This window comes from Ascidia mentula, chromosome 9 (assembly GCF_947561715.1).
Source record: "Ascidia mentula chromosome 9, kaAscMent1.1, whole genome shotgun sequence".
In the NCBI taxonomy this organism is placed as follows: domain Eukaryota; kingdom Metazoa; phylum Chordata; class Ascidiacea; order Phlebobranchia; family Ascidiidae; genus Ascidia; species Ascidia mentula.
The window spans coordinates 52,009-79,466 of NC_138574.1; the positions used below are offsets into that span (position 1 = coordinate 52,009).

The 27,458-nt window shown below is 38.9% G+C and overlaps 4 protein-coding genes and 1 long non-coding RNA gene across 7 annotated transcripts; 3 read left to right on the plus strand and 2 right to left on the minus strand.

Moving 5' to 3' along the window:
* The first annotated feature begins 148 nt into the window (after nt 1–148).
* LOC145913316 (aminopeptidase N-like) lies at nt 149–6,583 on the plus strand. Its single transcript, XM_083000933.1, has 21 exons — nt 149–282; nt 685–1,028; nt 1,184–1,374; nt 1,448–1,598; nt 1,789–1,911; nt 2,006–2,132; nt 2,653–2,807; nt 2,867–2,980; nt 3,213–3,416; nt 3,596–3,661; nt 3,864–4,066; nt 4,171–4,253; nt 4,307–4,431; nt 4,498–4,553; nt 4,696–4,843; nt 4,906–4,979; nt 5,058–5,165; nt 5,270–5,437; nt 5,545–5,685; nt 5,761–5,842; nt 5,939–6,583. The coding sequence occupies exons 1-21, from the start codon at nt 216–218 to the stop codon at nt 6,092–6,094; spliced, it is 2,886 nt and encodes a 961-aa protein (XP_082857059.1). The 5' UTR covers nt 149–215; the 3' UTR covers nt 6,095–6,583.
* Nucleotides 6,584–9,144: 2,561 nt separating this feature from the next.
* On the minus strand, nt 9,145–10,376 carry LOC145913733 (uncharacterized). Its single transcript, XM_083001480.1, has 4 exons — nt 10,125–10,376; nt 9,764–9,911; nt 9,508–9,614; nt 9,145–9,447 (listed from the first exon to the last, which is right to left on the minus strand). Exons 1-4 carry the CDS (start codon nt 10,374–10,376, stop codon nt 9,145–9,147), a joined length of 810 nt encoding a protein of 269 aa, XP_082857606.1.
* A 290-nt stretch (nt 10,377–10,666) lies between these two features.
* Nucleotides 10,667–12,990, minus strand: LOC145914137 (uncharacterized). Its single transcript, XR_014403360.1, has 4 exons — nt 12,633–12,990; nt 11,409–11,745; nt 11,084–11,282; nt 10,667–10,898 (listed from the first exon to the last, which is right to left on the minus strand). It is a non-coding gene; the product is annotated as an uncharacterized LOC145914137 (long non-coding RNA).
* Nucleotides 12,991–14,907: 1,917 nt separating this feature from the next.
* On the plus strand, nt 14,908–15,873 carry LOC145914086 (cystatin-A1-like). Its single transcript, XM_083001862.1, has 3 exons — nt 14,908–15,040; nt 15,207–15,308; nt 15,452–15,873. Exons 1-3 carry the CDS (start codon nt 14,972–14,974, stop codon nt 15,578–15,580), a joined length of 300 nt encoding a protein of 99 aa, XP_082857988.1. The 5' UTR covers nt 14,908–14,971; the 3' UTR covers nt 15,581–15,873.
* A 2,903-nt stretch (nt 15,874–18,776) lies between these two features.
* Nucleotides 18,777–27,457, plus strand: LOC145912989 (uncharacterized). Of its 3 annotated transcripts, none has more exons than XM_083000476.1 (29): nt 18,777–19,319; nt 19,803–19,914; nt 19,974–20,080; nt 20,140–20,249; nt 20,478–20,537; nt 20,599–20,639; nt 20,696–20,735; nt 20,810–20,908; nt 21,116–21,198; nt 21,399–21,521; nt 21,803–21,899; nt 22,272–22,369; nt 22,667–22,763; nt 22,870–23,003; nt 23,065–23,180; nt 23,239–23,404; nt 23,735–24,000; nt 24,163–24,316; nt 24,375–24,410; nt 24,468–24,608; nt 24,673–24,840; nt 25,112–25,228; nt 25,317–25,425; nt 25,483–25,545; nt 25,605–25,671; nt 25,726–25,967; nt 26,019–26,149; nt 26,209–26,337; nt 26,658–27,457. In XM_083000476.1, the coding sequence occupies exons 1-29, from the start codon at nt 19,210–19,212 to the stop codon at nt 26,736–26,738; spliced, it is 3,297 nt and encodes a 1,098-aa protein (XP_082856602.1). In that variant the 5' UTR covers nt 18,777–19,209; the 3' UTR covers nt 26,739–27,457. The 3 variants fall into 3 exon arrangements, with proteins under 3 accessions (XP_082856602.1, XP_082856601.1, XP_082856603.1); XM_083000475.1 differs by having other exon boundaries at nt 18,778–19,319; nt 22,813–23,003; XM_083000477.1 differs by lacking the exon at nt 21,399–21,521 and having other exon boundaries at nt 18,780–19,319; nt 22,813–23,003.
* Nucleotide 27,458: the final 1 nt, after the last annotated feature.

Below are 27,458 nucleotides of genomic sequence, written 5' to 3' on the forward strand. Positions count from 1 at the left end.
ACTCCAGTTGCTCCCGGGGGATTCTAAATAAGGTCCATCCAATCTTATGCCCACACCGAATGCTATATTGCTACATCAAGTTGTCATGTCAGTGTTTAGTCAAATGATGCGTTCGATCGAGACGACGAGTACAGTTCAACCTTATCTCAACATAACTCCACAAGTTTTAATCAAATTGTTTATTTGCACTACAGGAGTTTTAGGGGAAAGGAGAAATGGGAAAGCTTGTCATCAGCAAATGTGCCGCCGCTATCTATGTTGTTGTTACTCTGCTCATCATACGTAAGTGATTACGCAATCTTGGCGGTCTCACGTGTTCCTTACATTGATCGCACTTTGCGAGATAATTGCGATTAGTAATTTGTTGTTCAACGTTGCACCGTGCATGAAACTTGTAGAGAATTATAGAAATGAATGCCAGTTCAGGCTCAAATATACACCATAAAGTGATCCACCATGCTTTATCAGTGCTTCCCAACATTTTTCAGTTCGCGACCCACTTTTAATGTAAGTTTTATTGTGCGACCCACAATGAGAACCAAACGAATAAAACACAATTATTATCCAATAATTTCGTGATCTAATAGAAAACTGTAACATTTAGAAATACTTCGCAACCCACCTGAAATAGCTTCGCGACCCACTGGTTGGGAAACACTGCTTTATATGATTATACAATTTTAGTTGCGGTTGGACTCCTTGTTGGTTTGGTCGCTCGACCAAGAGCACCAACATGTGAAGATGTAACCCAACCACCAAAAACTACCACAGCCGCATCAACCATCGCTACAACCAGCCAGACACCATCTGAACCAACTGGGCCATGGGATAACATAAGGTTGCCATCTCATTTGGTTCCTCGTCACTACGTTGTTGATCTTGTTCCTGACTTAACCCCGGATTCAAATGGGAAGAATTGGTTCAACGGCACGAGTGTAGTTTTCATGGAAGTGAAGCAAAGCACAAACTTCATCTATATTCACAGCAACAAGCTCAATTACACAATGGTGACAGTTAAAGACGAAAATGTAAGTGGATATCAACAAAATATTCAGCTTTCTTTTCAAATGATTCCGATATTCTGAAACCGATTTGTGGTCGTTTAGACAAACATGGTCACTTTCACACGTTATAATAATTAATGCAACCAACCAGAATGAACTTAGATAAGTAACCTGTTCAGGGTGCGGAGTTGGAGCAGGCGAGCACGGGTTGGTGGCTCCACGAAGGGTACCAGTATCTAATCGTCCCTCTGTCCAATGATTTGCTTGTGGGAAGCAATGTATCTCTCCATACCGAGTTCAATGGAGAGCTTTCAGATGACCTGGGGGGACTTTACAGAAGCAGATACACGAACCCAGCCGGAGACCCAATGTAAGTGTGAACAATTGCCAACATCTTGTGGCCAAAACGATATAAATTTAATATATGACGTATTTGTGCTCAGAACCATAGCAACCACACAAATGCAGCCAACTGACGCGAGGAAAGCATTCCCATGTTTCGATGAACCGGCTTTGAAAGCGACTTTTGATATTTTTCTTTCACACAAGGATCCCAACTTTGCAATCTCGAACATGCCTAACGTTTCAATTGTTGTAAGTTTATTAGCAGGGGGGAGCTTTGTGCACAAAAATTCGCGGCAAATTGTTCAGCTTTAGCACCAACATTATGGTTTTATCAGTGTGCTGGATGCCATTTTATTTCTTGTGTTTATTATCCCTGTGCGTTGTTGGTTTCGCATCAATTCAACCAAGTTTTCGCTCAACCTCGATCTTTGCTCTGTAGGAAGGAACAAGTGGTTGGAAGAAGACAGAGTTCGAACGGACGCCGGTCATGAGCACTTACCTACTTGCTTTCGTCGTCTGTGATTTTGATTACGTGGAAAACACAACTTCAAGCACAACACAGGTAATGATGCTGTGATAGCTCAGAAGTTTCAACAACAATAATGATGAAGGCATAATTGCAAACCCGATGAAATTTACTTGGCAAATATTTGCAGACAAGAATTTACGCAAGACGGGAACAAGTTGCCGCAGGAAACGCGGATTACTCAAGCGATATTACTCCTAAAATTTTAGAACACTTTGCTGAATATTTTAATGTTTCTTATCCATTACCAAAGTCAGGTTAGAAATTCAGTATTTTGTTTGAAGGAATTTATTTTACAACTTTGTGAATTTTTTGTCTGTTGCTAAAATTTGTTGATGCTTTCCTATCAAATCATTGGGTGATCACAAAGATTTGATGTCGCCAACCGTTACACGGGCTTAGGTTACGACCTCGTAAATAGTACAAAGTTAGCTGGGTTGCGGTACAAACACAATATGTTCCATTTACAATGTTGATCGGGCCAAACCTTTACTAACACACGAGCAAACAATACGAGCAACCCCTTGCGCAACTTTACGACAAAAATGGTAATAAAGCATTCCGATCAGCAAAAATTGTAAAGATTTGTTTGCTTAGTTCGTTTTATGAGCATTCTGGTCTCATTTTACACTTTTTACGACATGCTTGCAATGTGCGCACACAAGTTTCTTGATGAAATCTTGGATCATGACCCATTGGCAACTCATTACAAAACTCACATAGAATTAATGTAGCACAATTTTGTTCATGTGCGAGATGCATTTTAATAAAACACAGACCAGATCGCCGTTCCTGATTTTGCCGCTGGTGCGATGGAAAACTGGGGTCTGGTGATTTACCGCGAGACAGCTCTGTTGTACAACCCTAACATCAACTCAGCATCAAACCAGCAACGTGTGGCGGCAGTTGTCGCTCATGAACTTGCACATCAGGTTAGTGGGGGTTGAAAAAAAGGTTTTTGTAGAGAAACCAATGACAATTGTTTTTCCAGTGGTTCGGGAACTTGATCAGCCCCCTGTGGTGGGATGAACTCTGGCTGAATGAAGGTTTTGCGAGTTACGTTGAGTATTTGGGGACTGACCACGTTGAGCCCACCTGGCGGATGGTAAGTCTCAAAATAACACGGAAAAACTTGTTTGTTTCTTACCCACGTGGGTTAGGTACAAGATACTGTTACATATTTCTTCTACAAATAAGAAATTTTTTTTTATAATAATCGCTGTTTGATTTTCAAGTTCGAAAAAAACTTTTACAAAACGGAATTAATCATGCATTGGTTTGAGCAAAATTGCATTAGGTTTATAAAATTCTTCAAGAAGATCTTTCTGCATTTCTAGAACGACCAGTTTATCACCAGCGACCTGCAGAGGGCGATGGCTGTGGACGGTCTGACAACCTCTCGGCCAATCGTTGCACAGAACGTGTCGACACCTGATGACATTAACGCACTGTTTGACACGATATCTTATAGCAAAGGAGCTTGTATTATTCGCATGATCAACGAGTTTATCGGAGAGGAAGCTTTTAAATTAGGTTTAACAGTAAGTACCAGCATAAACTTTGTGCCAGTCGGGCCGGTGCTATCGGCACAAAGTTCTGTGGTAATTGAACCTATGTCTCAACTTATCGCACCTTGTAATGTAAATTTTACTTACTGTGCCAATGCTTATTTCTATGCCAACATTTTGTACCTGTAATGTTTACTGTCTATGGTTTCTAGGAATATTTGAACGCATACGCTTACGGGCCAGTGGACCATAACCAGCTGTTCGATTTCTGGGCAAAGGTAAAACTACAATTTTGCATTTTGGTTAGATTTCTATTTTTTCTACACCTGGTTTTAAACCCCGGTTATCTTGCGCACGAATTTCGGCATCTTTTTTTCGGATGTCGCGTTTTCTGCAAATTATATCGATTAACTCGTTAGCGCCATCTGCCGGGCTTGTTAGTTGGTGTCAAGTGCAGTAAATATATTGAATGGGTTACAGGCGCACGATAGTGTGGGAACCACAGTAAAGCCTGGTTCTGGTGCCACACTTGAAGATGTCATGGATACATGGGTCCTCCAGATGGGCCTACCCACTATTAAGATGGCAAGACCTGATCCGAACCTCCCACAAGTTAAAATCACCCAACAGCGATTCCTTCTTGATTTTAATGCAGATAAATTGGAGCCCCCAAGTCCATTTGGGTACGTCAAATTCTTTATAGCTTGCAACTAATTGATATTTTTTATGTGTAACAACCATAAACAGCACATAGTGGTGTTTTATGCAGTTTTGTTTTGGGTCATAGTTACAAATGGATAATCCCTTTGTGGTACAAACACCAATCAGAAGCAAACAAGACCATAAAGTGGGTTGAACCAGATACAGAAGGTAATGTTTGGCTGTTTTACTTAAATGTATGACACCAAGTTTCACCAATGTAGTGACTGTGGACGTGCCTGTGGGTGAATACTTCCTCGGAAACTATGAAGGGTTTGGTTACTACAGGGTGAATTACGATGATCAAAACTGGGGGCTGATAACAGACGCTCTACTCACAAACTTCAATGTAAGTTTTTAAATGGTTATGTTTGAAAACTGCCTGACCTGATGACAACTTTCTTCCATGCAATAGGATATCGATGCTAGGACTCGAGGCCAACTCATAAATGATGCCTTCAACCTTGCAAGGTAATAAATATTACCACTAGGGGTCTCACTCTTTTCCGGGTTTTACCAACTTATTAACTTACACAATCTATGATGCAGAAATAAATACTAAAAGCAATAGAAACATTAAACAACAGCATTCTGTTACTTTCATGTGATGCAGAGCTGAGGAGATTAGCTACAACATTCCACTTGATCTCACAGAGTCGTTACGTAATGATTATGATTACATACCATGGGAGAGCGCGTTAGATGAAATGTCTTACTTCGATTTGGTGCTGGGGAGGTCAAGAGTTTATGGATCTTACTCGGTTAATTTATAGAGCTTTATTTTTTTAAACTGGTAAACTGTAACTTGTGGATCCTGTTTTAGAAATATCTGGCATACTTGGTGGAAAATGTTTACAAAAACCTGACTTGGATAGATAGTGGAACGCATTTGGAACAGTAAGTAGTGGTACAAACAGTTTATATAATTTCGGTGCATATTTAGCACGCAAACTTAAACATCATTTGATTATTGAGGTATCAAAGAATCAATGCAATTGGTGCAGCATGTTCATATGGTGTTTCAGGATGTGTGGATGAAGCCATTAACCAGTTTAACAACTGGACGAGCTCCAACATCAACATGTTAGTGTGAAAAATGTTTAACATTGATCTTAGCTTATTTTAATATGTAAAAAGATAAATAAATACAACATGGAACATTACCAACATAACCTCTATTTTGAAAGGATAACACCTAACTTGCGTACTACCGTTTACTGTCATGCCCTGGCTAATACCGGATCTGAAACATGGGATTTTGTGTGGAATGAATATTTAAGTGAAAAGAATTCACAAGAGAAATCAAAGTTGCAGTATGCGTTGACTTGTACAAGGACACCATGGATTATTCGAAGGTGGGCCTGAAATCTTTCTGCTGTTATTTACTTTTGTCTGCACACATTACTTGCTGCATAAAGATGCAAAATATCAAAACATTTGTAAACTGCCCATTTATGTCAAGGCTTTTGGACTACGTTTTGAATGACACTTATGTGAGAAGCCAGGATGCCTCTGGAATCCTGGAAGATTTATGTTATAATGAATATGCTCGGGATATTACCTGGGATTATATTCGACAAGAGTGGAGTAACATTTATGACATGTGAGTAATATTATTAGAAATTTAAAACAAACTTGTATAAAATCAGCTTGGTTAACAATTGTTGTCTTCTTTAAGATATGGAACATCCTTCTTCTCATTCAGTGGAATAATTTCAAGCTGCACTTCTCATTTTTCTACAGACTTTGAGCTACAGGAGGTAAACATATGGTATTCTAAAAACCATAGAAGCAAATCAATTAATTGAAAAAATATTTGATGTTTTATGTATTTTATTTAATTTTTATATTTTCAGTTGGAAGAATTTAGGCAGGAAAATTTAGACAAGCTTGGGTCTGGGTTGAGAGCAACAGAGCAAGCGATCGAAGCAACTAAAACCAACATAAACTGGAGAGAAATGAACGAGGATGAAGTTTACAACTGGCTTACAAAAAAACTCAGTCAAATTTAGCGTTAAAAAAATTGTTGAAAATAAAAGTCCATGTAGAGTTAATTATTTTAATAATTCTTATGAGTGAAGAATATAATTTTCATTTCAATAATCATCATGCTATCTAAGAAACGCACATTGTACCAGAATTTCTCACATAACATTTCTATACTGCTCCACATTTGAACTAAAGAATATATTTTAGTGATGTGCGATTAATTTCCTGTGAAAAAGTCTCTGTTTAGAATCCTCTTTTGTATATTGTTTGGTACAAAGCATGAATAGCATTGCTTTGAAAATGTTTTATGTAGTTCATAATTTAATGTGCAAGATATTGATTAACATTAAGAAATGTTTTTAAGAAAAGATAGTAGTGAAACAGTACTCACATTCTGGCAGAATCCGAATATGTTTCTTCGAAGCGTCACATTCAACCGCGTGCCAAAACACTTTCCGCTCCCTATATTTTTTTACAATCTCTGTATCTGTCAGTAATCTAGTGCTGATTAACGGGAAAACAATTAAAATTGGTACAAATCCAAGGTATTCCATCAGAATGACTTCAAACACAAGCGATTTTGCGTGTTTTGCTAGGGGGGTACGTCACATTCAAACGCGTGACAAAATACTTTCCGCTCCCTATAATTTTTTAAAAATCTTTGTATCTGTCAAGAATCTAGTGCTGATTAACGAGAAAACAATTAAATTTGGTACAAATCCAAGGTATTCCATCAGAATGACTTCAAACACAAGCGATTTTGCGTGTTTTGCTAGGGGGGGTACGTCACATTCAACCGCGTGCCAAAATTCTTTCCGCCCCCTATAGTTTTTTGAAATATCTGTATCTTTTAAGAATCTAGTGCTGATTAACGGGAAAACAATTAAAATCTGTACAAATCCCAGGTATGCCATCAGAATGACTTCAAACACAAGCGATTTTGTGTGTTTTGCTAGGGGGGGGTACGTGACATTCAACCGTGTGCCAAAATACTTTCCGCCCCCTATAATTTTTTTAAAATCTCTGTATCTTTTAAGAATCTAGTGCTGATTAACGGGAAAACAATTAAAATCGGTACAAATCCAAGGTATGCCATCAGAATGACTTCAAACACAAGCGATTTTGTGTGTTTTGCTAGGGGGGGTACGTGACATTCAACCGTGTGCCAAAATACTTTCCGCCCCCTATAATTTTTTTAAAATCTCTGTATCTTTTAAGAATCTAGTGCTGATTAACGGGAAAACAATTAAAATCGGTACAAATCCAAGGTATTCCATCAGAATGACTTCAAACACAAGCGATTTTGTGTGTTTTGCTAGGGGGGGTACGTCACATTCAACCGCGTGCCAAAATTCTTTCCGCCCCCTATAGTTTTTTGAAATATCTGTATCTTTTAAGAATCTAGTGCTGATTAACGGGAAAACAATTAAAATCTGTACAAATCCCAGGTATGCCATCAGAATGACTTCAAACACAAGCGATTTTGTGTGTTTTGCTAGGGGGGGTACGTGACATTCAACCGTGTGCCAAAATACTTTCCGCCCCCTATAATTTTTTTAAAATCTCTGTATCTTTTAAGAATCTAGTGCTGATTAACGGGAAAACAATTAAAATCGGTACAAATCCAAGGTATGCCATCAGAATGACTTCAAACACAAGCGATTTTGTGTGTTTTGCTAGGGGGGGTACGTGACATTCAACCGTGTGCCAAAATACTTTCCGCCCCCTATAATTTTTTTAAAATCTCTGTATCTTTTAAGAATCTAGTGCTGATTAACGGGAAAACAATTAAAATCGGTACAAATCCAAGGTATGCCATCAGAATGACTTCAAACACAAGCGATTTTGTGTGTTTTGCTAGGGGGGGTACGTCACATTCAACCGTGTGCCAAAATACTTTCCGCCCCCTATAATTTTTTTAAAATCTCTGTATCTTTTAAGAATCTAGTGCTGATTAACGGGAAAACAATTAAAATCGGTACAAATCCAAGGTATTCCATCAGAATGACTTCAAACACAAGCGATTTTGCGTGTTTTGCTAGGGGGGGTACGTCACATTTAACCGCGTGCCAAAATACTTTCCGCCCCCTATAATTTTTTTTAAATCTCTGTATCTTTTAAGAATCTAGTGCTGATTAACGGGAAAACAATTAAAATTGGTACAAATCCAAGGTATGCCATCAGAATGACTTCAAACACAAGCGATTTTGTGTGTTTTGCTAGGGGGGGTACGTCACATTCAACCGTGTGCCAAAATACTTTCCGCCCCCTATAATTTTTTTAAAATCTCTGTATCTTTTAAGAATCTAGTGCTGATTAACGGGAAAACAATTAAAATCGGTACAAATCCAAGGTATTCCATCAGAATGACTTCAAACACAAGCGATTTTGCGTGTTTTGCTAGGGGGGGTACGTCACATTTAACCGCGTGCCAAAATACTTTCCGCCCCCTATAATTTTTTTTAAATCTCTGTATCTTTTAAGAATCTAGTGCTGATTAACGGAAAAACAATTAAAATCGGTACAAATCCAAGGTATTCCATCAGAATGACTTCAAACAGTCAGAACATTCTTTAAAAGGCAAACATTTGGGAAAAATCAGACAATAAACTACAATGGCTGAGGAAAAAGTCATTGAACGTTTGGATTACGAAAAACTAACACCTCATCATAAAGTTAGTTTTGTTGCAAATAGTCACTGTACTGCACTGTGCGGTTGGAGGTATAACCCATGATAAGCAGCCGAGTACCAATATATCCCTTCCTAAAGCGAAGTGTGACCATTAATTGTGTGTTTGTTTATTTATAAAGTTTCTTTTCACTATTACGGACCATTCCCACTTTCATCAGGATTTTAGTTAGTCTACGAAAACCAAGTGTCACGCGAATATAACAAGATGCAATCACTGTAATCAGTAGGGCCTGAAAACATGCACTTAAGTTTTGTGTGTTCTTTATTGTAGTTGGCAACCCTGCCTCCAGGTTTAGTGGGAAACTGTACTCGTCAAGGTTGGTATTGGAAATCACCCACTCTGGAACCTTTATTGGATTATAACGAGGTACATGTTGTCGTTTACAATTTCAGTGATGAGAATTTGTGAGAAACAGCATTGAACACAGCATGACCAAAATCAACATTTTGATAAACCTTGTAACCGACGTAAGATGCCAGTATCGATAAAACACCAGCAGAGAATGCAGCTTGTAACATACGAGTCTTCATAATCTTATTTTCTTTGGCGAGTTCGTGAAACAAAGAACTACCTTTATTCTTGTGTGGGAAAAGTTGATCGGGAATTTCCTCTCCAAGAAATTCACACAATGGTTTCCAACCCTGGGACACTTCGTATATCAACAGTTTGTCTTTCGGGGCTTTCTATGGTCGTTTGTATGTTGGTTAGAAAATAAGATTAATGTGTAAAAATCACGCTTTCACCTGTTTCACGTAAGCATTGTGTTGTCTATATTTGTTCTTCATTACAGTCGCACCAAACAAAACAAATTTGTTGCTGGGAAAGAAGGACACGTCACAGATCTGCTTCACTAACAAATGAAATCATTTTTGGTTTGTAACCATAGTAACTACACGCAAATAACAATAAACATGAAATGGCATTTGTACCCACAAAACCTCAAGATAAATTGTCAAACTAAATAGCAGTATAAAAATACTTTACAATACATTTACTCACTGACGTGGTAATTGTAACTCCGTCGACTCCACGAAATAGGCAACAGAAGAATATTTAGGATCCAAAGCATGTAGCTCGTGTTGATTTCATGTAGCTGGTTCCGGTAACTTTTGTACCACTTGTCCTCGTCACGGAGTGTGAGAATTATCTTCACGATTAGGGATAAGTTAACACGCCAGAAATGAATATATAAAAATCAGGGATTCTCAAATACAAATCCCAGCTATGTCTGAATAAGTTCTGCGGTTTGATTAAGTTCTTTAGAAACAACTCGATTGCAGAATAAATACATTTGACAGGCCCTGGGTTGAAACCATGTACGAATTAATCGTAAAAACGTTTCATTTCCATAATGTGATACCTTTGCATCAGGAAACGCTTCATGAATTTGTTCCCAGAAGAAAAAAGCTGGCAAATCAGTCACCGCGTCAACCCCTTCGTACATACGACGGAAATCTTCAACAGTTGAACCTTTCGTTATGATTTTCGTCCATTCTTTGTGGTGATAATAGCTGTGTTCCAATAAGTCGTATGTATTATATCCAAGTATATCAAATGCCTGACGCATTGATTTGGTTCCAGTTTTTGCATAGCCGGCAAGTATTACCTTCATTTTGACGTCAAACAAATTCAGGTCTGTGCTTCCCATCCATTGTTTTACTGCTGAAAGCTTTGTTAAATATTAAACCAATGACGGTGTCAAATGATGCTGAGGAGAAAATAATGTTTGGGGTGTAACACACCCAGTTTGTTTGCAGTATCGCACAAGTATTGCATAATCCATTTCGTTTGCAGCATTGCACAAGCATTTGCAATCCCCTTACCAGATGTATTGCATATTTCGCAACTTCCGACCCAAGTGTAAACATAACCTCTTAAATTACATCATATTTTATTGAAAGTAACAACATATAAATAAAAATACAGTGGCAAGCGCAGTGGAAGTACGGAGTAACTTGAAGTGCACTGTTCGACGAAACTATGTACTCTGGGACGTGGTGGGCTTTATTGAGGATTGATTGCCGTTTCTTGATATTCTGTCGTCACTCCGTCAACAACTCCAGGTAAAACTCGTTTCACCGCCGTGGCGATTTCTTGGTATTTCACTGCCTGCGTCTTGCATCTTTCAATGCGTCTGCAGAACATAAAACATATGATTTAGTTAAAATTTTGGTAACATGCCATCGTGTACAGAAATTAAATATTTGACATGTCGGAATTAAATATGTGAAAGTTGTGACAACTTCACAATCGGAAGGCTTTACAATGAGGCCCGCAGTGTGGAGTGTCTTGTGAGATTTCTAAAGCAATTTGACTCACCCAACAAAAATGCAAACGGAGTATGTGATTTGAATGGGATTTTTGTTTTCCTGCGTCCAACCGCCAAAACAACCCACTCCACGAAAATTGAAGAGCCTGGTGTTTTGTCATAAACAGCTTTACAAAATTCCGGAAGGTGCCACAAAGTTGGTCCATGTCAATCACTTGGGTTGTTTTTTGCTGCTTGGGTGACAAGAACCTGTGGAAAGTATTTGCAAACTAAAACAAGCAAATACACAAGCAAAGGTCCCCGGTCAATTAAAAAACTAGATGAAAAATATGTGCCAGTTTTATGCATAAAAATCAACACAAGGGTTATGGACACCTTTTTTGCAAGATGGGAATCATGGGAGAAGAACTGCTTTCAGTGGATTCGCTCATTAGAATGTCCCTTTCCAGATCGGCAGATCTACATTTTCTTTTCAAACAATGGGCATGTGTGCCTGAAAAGAACAAAATGCATAATTATTTGGCACAAACACACAACTTACTCCCTTCACAAAGAATGGTGGAAGGACATGTCTGCCAAGCTGCATCCGCAGAAATTTCATTTTTCAAGAAGCTTTGTACATCCAAATTGCTGGGTATCCACTTACATGCATTGGTGCCGACCATCCAGCTTTTGGGGATTTTATACAAACAAAATTTTCCATTCTAATGTACTGTGGAAGAAACAAATATACATGCAGATATATCATGTGGCATCAAGCAAATTAATGACAACGAAATGTCCTTTATATGGCAACAGAACACACTTTTTAATTTGATTATTAACTTTCAGCAGAAAATAATCACCATTCAAACCACACACTTTGTAAATTCCGACATGTTTTTAAGTTGACAAGGTTTTTGAAAAGACGACAAAGGGCAATATTGCTTTGACAGTTTTTTCGACGGGATATTATATGGAATTAAGAAACATATAATGGGAAGTTTGGTTTTCATAAAATGCAAATCTTGCAATTTGTTGCATAGGTTTGTAGCCAGATTTAAAACTTTTTTTCAAACAACCCAAGTAATTTTCAAATTGAAAACAGCCAATGTTTTCCAATGAACCATGTTTTTCATAATCATTACACAAGTGGATCAAACAATGAACATTGTAACTGACAAATGCTCTACCATAAATATGTGAAGACTTGCTGACAAAGTCTTTTGGCATTTGGACTCATAACGAAAACTCATGTGTGTTAATGTTTGGCGACAACAAGAGCCTCATAGCTAAAGAAATATGCAGAAAATGACAATACGTTTATGGCACAGCACATTTTTATCTTTTAACAGCACCACTCCCACATACAGCATAAATAGTCTAAATTATATTGCTTTCCAGTAAAGCAAATCTGACAAAGGCCTCGATTTTCTGTTGAATTCAAGCGGTATAAATTCCTTATATTTTGTAAGGTTGTGGTGATGTTAACATGGCGACAGTTGAAGAAAGCTTAACTTGCAATTGGCGTGGTCGTGGTCTATCCCTCCACCAGATTAACAATCGACGCATTACACCCAAACATGCAAGATGCATTTAATCCAGGACAAGTCCACTTACCAGTTCCGCATTAAAAGCAGTAAGCACTGGGGTGCGAATATGGTGTTTGGCATCCATCAACGTGATGGAAAAAATCTGCATCTGTTCGATTTGCAGCATTTATTTGATTATTTCCAACTTGCAAACCCGATTGGCAAAGTATTCACCCTTGATCAAATTGAGTCGCAAGTATATTAAACATAAATACCTGACATAAAACAACTGCTGTCGTAAACCACCTGTAAATTTAGACAAGGTTTCCCGCCGTCAAGTCGTTAAAACAAACAACTCATTACGCAGATACGTGAAAGAGCCAAGCCTTCTACTAGCCTGCCCTGCCTGCTTGTTGTTCACCCAACCATTTTAGTTAAAAAACATGTTGTTCGCTTTGTAATATTTAAAAAAACATTTTAGTTAGCTCGCAAAATCAACAAATATCATGGTAAAAATCACTGACAATAATTTGCCCTCCAAAACTGCAGGTGTCACAACCCCACGGCAGAACTCACCAAGAGAGGTACAACCAAACTACCTCAAAATAAAATAAAATCAACTTCATGCTTCTATGCCCACCTTATGACAAAACAATATGATATGTGTTACGCAGGTATACAAGGAAAAACTCCCGCCGCCGAAACTCGCCTTCACGCACAGTATTACACGAAAATTATGCAAACTTAAGCACGGCGCACCATTCGTAAACCGAACGTATAAGTTTGGCGTACGTCCGAATAAGTGCTGATTGGCCGTGCCAAGCTTAAACGCACTAAACCGAGCTCAAACCAAGCTAGGCCCATACTAAAGGGGTAGATAATTTTTGACTGGGATGTAACTGTGCGATTTCAGCGCTTGTCCATTTTGCAGTATATGACTTTTCGATAAAAAATATTTTTTTTTAGTACAAGGTTTATTATACAGAGGAAAACGCTGGTACTCCAGTATTGCTTTTGCGGTTGCACAACGTATCCCAGTCATAAATTTAGGCACGGCCCTTGTCACTTTATGTCAAGATACGCTTGGCATCAAGCTTGGGCGACGCATGTTCACCGTACTTAAATGTTGGATATATGTTCGGCGTATGTTCTACAATTGAACAAATCCAAGCATGGCCGAGCGATTTTTCGCCGTGCGTTTACCGAACATAATGATATTGCCTGGCTGCTTTCAAAATATGACCTCATCAAACTCGCTACTTCACCGTCTCGCACGTAACACGACTTAATGTGACCCAAATGATTTATGTTCTCGAGTAAAGTGATTCATTCAACATCCTGTTTACCACATAAAATGTTCTCCTATGCTTAGGTCACACCACATCCTTATTCTTGTATTATATTATTTCAAGCGATTCATGATATCACGCCCATATTATCGATCAATCGGCTCTCAGTAGGGAGAGCTTTAAAAAGCCCAGTGTGTACCTGTAATTCTTTCTATCAGTCTACTATTATTCAAACATTCTTCTATGATTCTATTAATATTCTCCAATCATTCGACATCATAACTGCAATTCTCTCCGAGCTTGGTAGAATCAAATGTTCGTATTGCAGAGTTCGTTTTAATGAATCATATGACAGATTTCAATACAATCATACTCGGAGAATTATCCAAGATCTGATTTCTTTGCAAGACGAGGTAGAAGAAATTATTACAATATAAGAGACTCATCCCGCGCTCATGCTATCGAGGCACTGTTAAATATCGCTGAGACACTTAAAGAGTTATTTACAGGGCGAAGCCTTACGGGTTTATACACAATTGTGTAATACTGCCTGATACACAACTATACTGCTGGTGACACAAATAAACTGACAAGAGCATATAACGAAGCTTGCAAAGTAAACTAAGCGAATTGTTTGAGAAAATAACTTAAATAAAATAGAAAGCTGTTCAATCAATCCTGTCTTTCCTGTCCAAAAAAAGGCTGACCAGTTGAAGAAGAAAGCCCAGAAAGATTTCCAACTTTAATAAACCCGCAATTGAGATTTTTTGCTAAAATAAAACACAGCGGACAACATGGGTGTTTGGGTAAAGCTATGGAATAAAATGTACAACAACATCAAGAGAAAAATTATTTTTTTGAAAAACTCCACGCTGTCCCACAGGTAATTGCAGCCTTAAAAGATTCGCCTGGAAAGTCCACTGAACTTATAATAGTCACCACAAATAGAAACTGATTATGGCCCAATGTGCGAAATATATTCCTGATGATAGTGGTCATCGAAATATAAATATGATGAAATACAAATTAAAAAAGCAAGCTGGATGAGTTCAGCGTAAGAATACTGTATTTGCGAAGGAAAAATGATATTTTTCACTTCTTGCAGAGTTAGGATTATTTTGTATGTGAAGTGGCAATAATGACAATGGTTGGAGGGCTTGGGTCTGCGCAACCTGCTAATGATGAAATACAACAAATCTGTGATAAGGTTGGACATAAAATCGGCTAATTGTTGTAGGTGACTCTATATGTAACAGTTGGGACCTAATGGAGTTTCTTTGAGAGCTATGTTTGTGTTTTAATCATGTATTTGTAACAAGAACTTGGAAGTTTAAGTTAAGCGCAAATTGAAATAAACTTGCTTTCTTATGAAGGTGAAAGGGGAAGTTGCAACCAAAGCGGGCAAGTCATTTGAAATGTTCATAGCAACCCAGTATAAGAGCCAAGTTGTAGCTGGATCAAATTACTACATCAAGGTTCGTCTTTCAAAATAAAGTAACCAATGAACAAACACCAATAATTCAAGCAAAAAAGTTGCGGTAGAAAGATATAAGGCTTCACACACAAAAGATTATGTAGTAGTTACATCTAGTATGATGACTTGATCAAAACATTGCAGGTAAAAGTTGGGTCAGACAGTTGGATCCACATTAAAGTATTCAAACAGTTGCCACAAGCTGGGGAGGGTCTTTCTGTTACTGCTGTACAGGAAGATGCAACAGAAAATGCGGAAATTGTGTTTTTTTAACACCAAGTCTGTATATCATATTGAATGATTATTGTTTACTTGTGTGGATGGTTCCTATGCAACTAAGCAAATAATGTAAATTTTGTAACAATGAAATATTAACAATCACTGTTTTTAACAGTTGTTGTGATGTATCAAAGCGCTTTATATTGTGTAGTGGTCAAATTGCTTTGTAGTAATGTCAGATATGCTTCTTTGTTTATTTATTTTTTTTTAAATTTAGTTTGCTCCTGTGTAGTTGCACCTTTTATTGGCACAGTTTTGGGTTAATATTCAACATGTGGTACACTGGGTCCAGTTAGTAAGTCATAAACAGCAATGGAAGACCTATGGTGGACAGAATAAAGTTTAGTTGGTGACTGCTTTAGACTGCGGGGAATATCAGTATTTCTTTTAAAAAAGTTTCGCCTGCGGGGAATGCCCGTCTTGTTCTACTCTGTTACAGAGAAACTCAGTGATGTCACAAGGCAACCGGTGAAACATTGGGGTCAATTTTCGGGTTGAATGAGCAGGGAGTCACGTGCTGTAGCCAGAGCGATTTTCAGCGTGTTTGGTGCAGTTTTAGCGCATTTTTTCCCTTCTCATTCTGCTAGACATTTGGTGTTGGGTGCTGCAACAAAGTTGGTTGAAAAAGAATCAAAATGTTCAAGTGTTCATAGCTCAAAATTGAATCACAGAAGTATACCTTAATTTGTGATTTTATGTTAGGCCCGCCTGTTGTTTACGCATTCAGGTCAAAATTAGTTGCTTAAAGCGCCCCCAGGTTGGACATTATTTTAGCTGACTAGGCTGCAATAAATGTACGTTAGTTTTGCGAAAAATTGAATCACAAAAACCTCATCCAATTTGCAATTTAATGTGGGCCCTAACCATTTGTACACAATGGCAAAAAACTTGTCACAGGAAAGTTGCTTTGGTTGCCCCCTGGGACTGTTTTTGCTATCTTATAGGACATAAGATTGAAGGGTCGTAGTTGGTTTGTCCGAAGATTTTGAAGAAATTGCATCACCGCGAACCCAACATCAAACCTGTCCAGAAAGTCCCGGTGAGACAACATGCTGCCTGCAGGTCCTGTCCGAACAAAACCGTGATCTGGGACCGAGCACCGTGATCTGTGCTGGTCGATGAGACCAAAAGCCATGATCTAGGAGACCGAATACGTGAGCTCAGACCGAAAATGATGATCCGGGAGACCGGAAGCAATGATATGTTTATTTGTGGAAAGAGTCGCAAATATATAAGGATACATCAAAGACGAGTCAGAAACAAAGATATAATTGCTGCGATTACGCGACAAAGGAGACGTAGAAGAAGTAGCGCAAGTTGAAAGATGTAACGCAAGTGAGATAACCAGCGATGGCGTCAGAAAGACGGGTGTAAATGTAAAAGAGTAGAAAAACCAAGTTTAAAACAAAACATCAATAAATATTCGAATTACGGCAAGCCAAAATCACTACAAGATCCTCCTGGAGGCTCCTCAGATCCTTGCTGTGTCTTCTCCGATGCAGCTGCAATCAATTTTTTTTCTCTTTGAATAATACCAGTAGATCTTCATGGGTCACCGACCACAGGAATTGTTGTGGGCAAAGATGCAAATCAATCAGTATGGGTATTGTTGTATTCTTCAGTCACAAACAGTTCAAGTGTATTGATACAAAACGGTGTGCAGGTTTTATAGGCAAAGCCAACACGCAAATAACGCCAGGAACGCAATTATTACCTACTGAGGTTCGCAGTATATCCACAGGCCTAAGTCGCATTGCCAGACACGCTGATTGCACGGCGAGTCTTAAGCGCCGTTTTGTAAGGTCAACTTTGGGACACATAATGATACAATTACACAACAGGTATAAATGCTGATAGCCTTCAAAACTTGATTTAGGGATTTATTTCTAATATGGGGCCTTTACATGGCACGTACCAGGTTAGGGCATGGCACATGGCACGTACCAGGTTAGGGCATGGCACATGGAACGCACAAAATAAACAAAAATAATTTCCAAGTACGAAGAATTTGTGAAGAGGAAATAATCGTTTAAATTAAATAAATGATCGTGTTTAGTGCAGTTTACTTTGACATGCATATTGATTTTGTAGGATAATATTTCTTTTAAAGTTGGCAGTAGCGCATGACACCACTTTGCAGCGTGTAATAGTTTGGTAAGTGTTACATCACAATGGGTACATGGGAAGGTCACATCTCGCCCGGCGTCGCGTTTTATTCGTTCGGAATCGTCTGCTGCTTCCTATATGCGAGGGAATATCTCCTTCAAGGTCGAAAGTTTCACAAACGCCAGGAGAAGAAGGTCAAGGGCAAGTTGGGAACAGTTAACGTCAAGTGAGAAGCAGCGTTGTTATGGCAACACACTATTAGTTGACGGAGTTCGATGCCTACAATGACCAGGAGACGGTATTGTTGTCGCCCTGATAAATGGTTCATTGCAATCATGATTTTCCCTTGCGATCAGATTCAATCTTAAATGCAGTAGATTGTAATCGCTTCACACAACCACGAAGTGTGTCTAATTTAAATGCCGCCATCGCTATTTGTAAGAATGGTCACGGGCCAAAGGCTTTTACCCTCAGCCAAGCGAGCAATATTTGAGGTGCACGGGAGCCACGTATTCGGGTAAAAGCTTTCACGGTCGTGGATTGGTTTGGCGCAGAGGCAGAAAAAACTGTGAATGTTAAGTTGAAAGGATGAAATTGTGCGGCAATGTAAACAACACAAAAGTCTTGATATTTTGCTGTGAAGTATCTTTGTTGTGTAACAAACATTTAATAATGAGCATTGTTTATGTGGAACAGATAGTCTCTCTCTTGCATACACTTTACGTTAATGTTTGTGACGAAAGTATGAGGTAGCGTAACTTGTGGTCGTCGGCGGATGCCAAGGGAAAAGAAGTTTTAGCTGTCGCTGTTCATCGTCACGTTGGTACTCTGCATATTTACCTAAGGTGTCTTGGGTACATTGGAAGTAGCAGCTGTCTCGTTCGCACTGAACGCCCAACGCGTAAGCACCACGTCGTTGAAGCTGTTATCTGGCGAACCTGCATTATGTCGATGGATTTATTATCAACCTTGCAGCGTCAAACCCTAGGGCAGAAGCAATTGTTGTTAAAGGAGAGCATAGAGGGACTGTACTGGAATGTCAGCCCAGTCTACACACACAGAAACCCAACGTATCAATTTCCACACCATTTTGTCGCGCTTGAGCAATTTCCGATAAGGAAGAAAAAATGGTGTTTGTTGTGTGTTTGTGACGAACAATTTAGCCTTTCTTTAGAATCAATGCTTTGGAAGGTTTGTTACTGCATGCGACAGATTAGTTTTAAAAGGCAAAATAGTTTTGCTTTTTTTTACAGTAAGGTTAGTACAATGCAATAGACGCAAAGAAGTTTGTGTTTAGGTTTTTTTTGAAAAACATTATTTTGCAGATTCTAATGGTAGTTCTAACCATTTAGTTAAAGAATTGGATTTGCTGTTCTCGGCGGAGTTCAGTCGGGATCAACAGCTCATATATATATGTACAGCTTATTGCATGGGCATGTTTAACTTAATATAAGTCCTGTGACTTAAACATTAGGGACTTGTGACTTCACATACACATCTTGTAGCAACCTTGGACGATGGGTCGGAAAGTTGATGTTAGCGAACTTTCTCCTGAGGAACAGAAGATTATTCTGGAAGTCATCCAAAGAGATTTCGACCTCCGTAAGAAAGAAAGTGAACGGATCGGGTGAGGAGAATTTATTCAGGAGAAATTTAAAAATTTTATTCAAGATATTTGGGCAACATCGTTTGAAATCTTTGTGTGACAAATGTTCGGTAGCTAAGTTTTCTGTTGTGCCTCGAAACATAGCAGATTCACGCAAAACAAATAAGTTTAGGACGCTATAAATACCAGCCCACAGTCTTGAGGTAGGTTTAATGGAATTCCAACTTCACGAGTTCGCAAACAAACTGAGCTTCGTCGAACCCAACCCAGAAAGTAAATTTTACCTCGATTATTTAATGTAGTTATGACGTCACAAAAGAGGACTCGCGCTGCTGAGCAAGACAAGCTCTAAAGGTGTCTGTTTAGGTTGTGTAAAGTAACATACCAACATCAGCCACTACTTAGAACATGTTGTTAACTTTGAATTGAACAGAATTAGATGTACGTTCCCAAGCAAAACCCCAGATATACCAACCAGTGTTCGTAACCCACTTATTTTCTCAGTAAACTGAACGAGAAAGTTGGAAGAAAAACTCAAGAAACTTCAAACTTTCCCGACCCCGAATCAACATGTACGGTTTGTGGGAGTTCATTCTTCTGGATTTTCAACCAAAAGGTAAAAGTTTTGTGCCAATAATTGTTGCCCCGCATAATCTGCTCCACGATCGTTTCCAGGTAAAATGCACCGTCTGCGACTCGTATTTCTGTAAGGACAAAGATTCATGTGGAAAACCGAGCAAACTGGTTGGGGGTTGGACGTGCACACTTTGTTACAAACAAAAGTATGTTATTACATAACAACCAAACAAAAGTTACGTCATAATGATTTGTATGACGTTAGGGAGGTGGAATGGAAATCGTTGGATTGGTTTTATTCGAGGTTAAGAAGCAAATTCCGAAGACACGGCGGAGCAAAAATTGTCCGCGAGTTTTATAAAACAAAGAAAGGAGGTTAGATGAAAATTATTCATGTTCTAACTTTCACTTAATGTTTGGCTTTATTGTATAGCTCACCAACTTCTGTTAATCCAAATTTTCGTCTAATTCGAATGAAATTGTCGGATCCAAATCAACCGGGCCTTACTACTGATGATGGCATTTAGTCGCATATTCAAACGTTTTCATCAACAAACAAGTTACAACCGTTTGTTTTCACAAAACTTTTTTGTGTGTTCATAGGTGAATCCCCACCACCGAAACCACCCCGTCTTCACCATGACAACCCGGCCAGAACGGAAGGTAATTTATGACGTGAAACCCATTGTTCATTTTATGGACAGTGATTTTATTTACTTTTTAGAGATTCGTTTTTCTGTTACGGAACTTCAACTGGAAACAATCGTAAGTGAATTTTGTTGAACAATTTATTGCTTAACTCAATCTCTTGTTATTATTAGAATGAAACTGCTGAGTCAGATATCGGGAAAGGAATTACAGGTGGGAAAATCTACTTGTCGGTTGGTTTTGTAAACCTTCCTAATGGTAATAAGTTTCCCATAATACATCTGTAGAAACCGATTCCACTGATCACGTGACCATCAGCCAATCACAGATGAGAAAAGAAATAGAAGACGTCATCGCTTCAACAATTCTTCCTAAATTCGAGGAGTGTGAGTTTCTGTTCATGTGAAGGTTCCACAGATTCCGTCGCGCCATTTTCACTCGGCCGTGTTAAACCAGGGAACGCCTACATGGATTTTTATATCTACGAAAAAACTTTGCCTTGTAAAGTTAATATTGTTTCAAAAGCATTCGCTGCCGCCTTATATAAGAAGTAAGTCAATAAATTTTTAAACAAGAAAATTCCCCTTTTTTAGTAAAAGCAATTCAGACACGGGGAGGAAAGGATGATGTGAGTTCGGCAAAACTTGTTGAAGAAATAATTGATCAGTTGTCTGCTGTAAGTGAGAACAATTATTACAAAGTAACACAACAGTGATTGGTTAAAGTACTTTGATGAACCTCAATATTATATAAACTGTGTTGGTCGGATATTCTATTAAATTTGTTGTGAAAAATATATTTCATAATCTAAACAAGTTAGTTTGCTGTTACTAACTTCTTACACTGCATGTATTGCATGAACCTTTGCATTGACAGACCCCTTCCACGTTTATACCGTTCGATGACGCAGAGGACGATAACGCCCTCATGCGGCGATATTTACGCGACCACAAACAGAGCGTATTGAAAGCTGTGTTGATGAAAATTAAACAACAACAGGTTGCACTTTTACCTCCACTAAAACTTGCATTAATAACTCTATTGCTTGGAATGTGCTCCCTCTTTGCCATTTTCTAAATTTTATTCCAACATGGAAGATGCAATAAATTGTTTTACTACATGAAATCTACTTTAACCAGCAACACTTCTTTCACGTGACACAAGTTAACCATCAAATCAAGAAAACATGTTTTCTAAAATCAGAAGCGTAGACACAAAGTTGCTCTAGTAACATTTAAAATTGAACATGGAAGATGTTTATAGTTGGTGGTTGCATGCAGGATGCTCCACTAAGTGGTTCGCCGATGAATGGAAAGTTTCCGCTAAGAGACGCTGAAACGATGACAGACGCGTCTGACAGTGAGTCTGTCCAATCAGGTCAGTCATTTTTTACTTGTTTGCTGCATATTTGCATTTAAAGTCATATCCACGCAACCTCAGCGTGGCGTCAGGCAAACACTTTTATAGCAACATATTTTATTGCAACATTGCATTATTTCATGCCTGACAAATAACGCGCACTTTTAATGAGTCATAACAGGAACGGCAGGATGACGTCACCGTTCAAAGGTTTAGGTCCAAACATGAAACTGTACAAAGTGTCAGCGAATTAAATTTTTAAGTGAAAATTCTTTGTGAGTTTAATTGAAGCTTCACCGTTTGTCGCTTTCGGTTCAAGTTTATGTCCAAAATACTTTGGTGTAAAAGTACTTCACCCGAAAGTTTTCAGAGACATTATTTTATTTGAAGGTTCCGTCCGGTCGCGATCCAGCCTCAAAACCCCCTTGTCAGAAAGAATGAGAAATTTAAGCCCGGAATCCTTGCGAAACATCCTAAACGTGAATCAGGTGATTCCCCGACAAGTTCGTTGGTTGAAACGTTTTCTGCGAATCTTTGAGATTGTTTTATGATTTCCATCCAAGTAAAGTTATGTATGTACTCAAGCGTAACCGAAACTTTACACAGGTTTAAAAAAACACCACCGTCAACTCCAGTGAAGGTTACGTTTGTTTCCAATTCAAAATTTCGCTGGTACGAAATTTTATGAAAAAAGACAGTTTTGCGAATATCACAAACGAAAGCAATTTTTCACAATTGTCGATTTATAACAAACGGAACATTTCAAACTTGGAACTTGTTTTTAGTTTTGTGATACTCTGTCCGTGGTCCAAGGACCGGTTCTGCAAAAGGATCAAATGATCGCCAGAGCCGAAGTTGATTCAGCAATTTCCGGAATGATCGGTGAGTATTTAATCAATTGTCCACATTCAACTGAAAGAATTCACTGCAGATGAAGCAGAGACCGAAAAACCCCGACAGGAATTCAGCACCGAGTTTAAATTCACAGCAGTTGGGGTAAAAGGACCAAGGTTTGTGAGAAAGGAGTCGGACAGTGGATCGGATACGAGTGAAAATAATGACGTAGGTGGGGAGAATTGGATTGTGCCGGGAAATGAATTCAAGCAGAACGGATTTTTGAAGGTTGAATGGTAATAAATGTTGCCGGCCTTCTTGCTTACGGATTATTATATTTTTTGCGTAGACTTCGAAAACATTTCTTCCCAAAACTGATTTACCTTCAGCTTACGAACAAATGCCTGACTCCGAATCTGATAGTGACGTCATAGTGGAAGACGCCATACTGCCGATCAACGTGAAGTACGCAATAGCAGTACTCAGTATGGGGGATATCCCTATTTTGTAACTTGATTTGCAGAAAGGAATTTAGTGAAATATCGGGGAGGAGTTTGTCCGCCAACCATTGTGAAATTAAGGAACCAGATCCGGTCAAGTTAAGTAGAAGATCTGTTTGTGACGTAGTGGATGATGACGTATTGAAAGCAATGAACAGTGACCTCGATACAAAGGAAAATATCAAAGCTGTAAGTTTAGTGAAATCAACACAAAACCACACCCACCGTAACGTTAATGCGGCAAAAAATTTAAATTCATCCTGTGTTTTTGATTGACGACGAGTTTTACACGATTTTTGAATATTATAACTTCCACATTTTTACTTCTATAAAACGATTCGTTTATTGGAGCTAAGTCAGTAGTTGCTTTCTGTAGCTCCGGATTAATGCATTTCCACTTTTATTTACTCCTTGTTTGGAAAAACCTCTGCCCTCAAACAAATAAGCTGGATAACTTCCACCCCAAATATCCTCAAAATCTTGTTTTTTAAAATATTTGTATAACGTTGATACGGATAGGGCGCCCAGGATTCGCTTCCACGAATCGAAGAAGAAACCATTGTGCCCCAGTCACGTGACGCAAGGGTGCTTTACCAGTCGGTGGTTCCCCTCACGTCAGCAGTTTCAGCTTTTCAGTCATTGAGTAAAAGATCAAACGATGACTCAGCATATCAGTCAGATGTTTCCCTCCAGAGTGGAACTGCGGGAAAACGAGAGGAAGAATTTGATACTTTTTCAAGTAATTCGTCCCTTGATGGAAGCCAACGAATGTCTCAACGTAAAAGGTTGGATTTCTTGTCAACAAAAATGTTTTTCTGTCACCGAAACGTTGAAATGTTTTATACACAACAATTAACATCTGCATACGTTAACAATGTTGCAAACCACCACCTACCACATACTAGTTGACAACAACGTTTAATTAAACACATTTTATCCCTGGCCAGACCAACAATCCTTACGCCGCAAAGAGATCCTAACCGAGACATTTCCCCGAAACCTGCTCCCAGATTAAAATCCAGCTACAAAATTCTTGGTGAAAGCAAAGCATTTGAAAATGCACTTTCCGAAGCAATCGAACGACACGAAGTCCAAACACAAGTAAATATTTGCTGAAAACGATTTCTTCCCTTTTATTCAATTATTTGATTGTTTTCAGGAAAAAGATGCGGAAGAAGTTTCTCCGGAAACCCAGGTTAATTCTGTTAGGACACTTTTTTGATAACTTGTGGTAAAGAAATATTTTTCTCAGAGGAAAGTCCGTTTCTCCCAAGCAGAGGATGAAGTAATTGAAAATGATGACGTAACAGACTCTTCAACTACTGAGGAGGATTATGACGTCATGGGCGAGGAAAGCAAACGTGAAATACTTGCGTCAAAAACAGACGTTCGAGTGAGCATGACGTAATCCATGCGTTACCTGGGTAACCGTATCATCAACTTACTTAACATGACAGGGATCAAGTGATTCGGAAACACAGGAAGGAAGCGTTATATCGGATAGCGGAAGCTCATTGGCTCCTGAGATGACCAATGAAATCGAAAAATCACCAAAATCAGCCAATCAAAAGCCAGATTTATCAGCTTATGAAATGGACGTTAATTCTGATGAAGAACAATTACAAGTAATCAAGGCTGTATTTAGGTTTTTTTGTATACGCTGGAGTTCACATTAACGCCCACAGCCAATTTCCTGTCAATAAACCGCCAACATTTGACATTTCCGAAACATCAACAAAACACTAAACTTTTGTGCCAGATATCCATCAAGTTGTAGTGAATGTCGTGCGTCATCATCATATATTGTATTTGTGTGCATTTCTCGATTTGTTTTCCGTTTTTTGGGCAAAATTTGGCTTATATCAAATATTTGAGAGCATTGCATTCTAATTTCAGGTAAAATCTATTGATGGGATTATAGCAGATTTAAAGAACGCTGGTTTGTCTGGAAACAAATGCCGAATAAACAGATCGTCGTTGAGCATCACCCCCCCTAGTGCTCCTGTCATCAATGTGAGTAAAAATAACAAACTTTGTGTTATTATAGAATTAAATCGCTCAGTCGGATTGTGTGACGTCACAATCATATATGTTACTACAGGAGCGTCCATGGAAATCACAATCAAACCCTTCCCAGCGCAATGAAGCGCCATCTAGTGTTGCGAAACGCATTGAGGATTGGACGAGCATCGGTTTCAAGGTCGATCCGGGTCAGTGAACACCCCGGGTTTTGGATGAACTTTCTCCTTTAACTAAATTATTTTTAGCAACTTACAAGAAACATGAACCAACCGTGAAGCAAGTTTCATTGACAGAATTACTTCAAGCAGGTTTGATTCAACGCATTTATTTTAATTTCTCACCATAAACTCTTATTAACTGTTTGTAGACCAAAACGCCAGCCAATCAGGAGACGACGTACCGTCACGTGATTTCATTGTAGAAACGCCACAAAGGTTTCTTCTATAATTAACCCCCTTTACCATCGAACCGCTGTTCCTTAATTATAGATTATCGATTATGACGTCACCGAACGGCGACAGTTTAATTTCCGGAGATGACTCGGTTACGTCACTTCCGTCGGTCGTCCAACGCCGCTCTTTATTCGCCTCAAGTTTTCCGTCAGCAAAAATAACTAAACAGACGTCACAAAAGACAGCTGATGATTCTGATTCTGACGTCAGCTCTATGATGTCGTCATCGACTGATCGACCCACCGGATACGACGCAGATACTTCTACGATTACCTCAGGTTTGAATTAAACTAAACCGGAAGTTGACATTATATTACCTTCCTGTTTAGAATTTGATGACGAAAACCGATCTATTACGTCATCGGAAGCACGTAATTCGAAATGTTCACTTCCTGATGTGGTGGTGATTGAAAAAGAATCGATTGAAGTAGAGGAGACCGCACCGGAGAAAACTTCCCTGGTGAGAAACCTTAAGGAAGAAAGGAACCCATTTTGTTGATTCGCGGCGTCCATTGTTAGGTCAACAAAGCAATTCGGGAATTGAGTCCCATGGAACGAAATGTTGACGTCAGAGGGTCGATCACAATGAGAGGAGGGAAGATGGTCATGACGTCAACACCCGAAAATAATACTTACGTCACGTTTCAGGTATGACGTCATGTGTGCTGCAAGAGTCTTGGACTGAAATGCTTTGCATCAAGTGACATCTTGCGTTCTCAAATTATGCATGATTGTGACGTCACACGCATGCCTTTGTTTTATATTTTAAACCGAAATGGTCAAACTTGCAAACAAGCATGGGGGTTACACTTTGTGCATACGGTTGTGACATTAACTTCACCATCTGTGCATACGGTTGTGACACTAACTGCACCATCTGTGCATACGGTTGTGACACTAACTGCACCATCTGTCACTTGCATGTTGCACAATGACGTCAGTATAATGCTAGTTATTGTGACGCGTAGCCGGACGAGAAAGGCGGATTGAGATTGGATGAGAATGTTGGAAGGAAACCGTTTGTTCTCCATTTATGGTTTGTATTCTGATATAACATGACCGCGAGGGCGAGGGTTCGAACCCCGGTGATTTTAATCCAAGCAAGATGAAAACCGTTTAGATCTTCCATACATTGCAACATTATATATCTCTTGCGAACCGCAAAGGTCGTAGCCCGCAGATACCGGTTTGTCACGAAGATTTATACAAAATCAAATGTTTCAATTTTGAATGAAAAACGTCTTCCAATGGGGAGACGACGAGACATTTCTGCTTGGCATCATATGAACATATCATGCTTTACTGCATTCCAAAGTCGTTTGTCACGAATCAATCACTTTTTTATCGCAGAGACGAAAGTGAATCTATGAAGTCAACACGAATTATGAAAAACCAACCAAGTGGAACCAGTGCCCGCAGGGACTGCAGACAGGTTTGCCATCCACGCAATCCTGAAACCTTAACATACACAGCATACATATATGTATACATTTGATTACAATTCACTACTTTTACAGTTGATATATTTTGCACCGTCCGCCTTCGATGTAGACGCCGTTTCCTTTTTTGAATGATGATGTCATAAAGTGTTTATTTCCATTTAAATGCATTATATGTTATGTACCCCACCAATGCTTAATCGATTAATAATCCATCCCCAATATCTTCTACAAACTCTCGTCTTTCTTCTCTGTACACTTATTTCATTATGTTATTGTGACGTCACAGTACATAACCGCTGTTTAAACAAGCAACAAGTTAATCTCGAC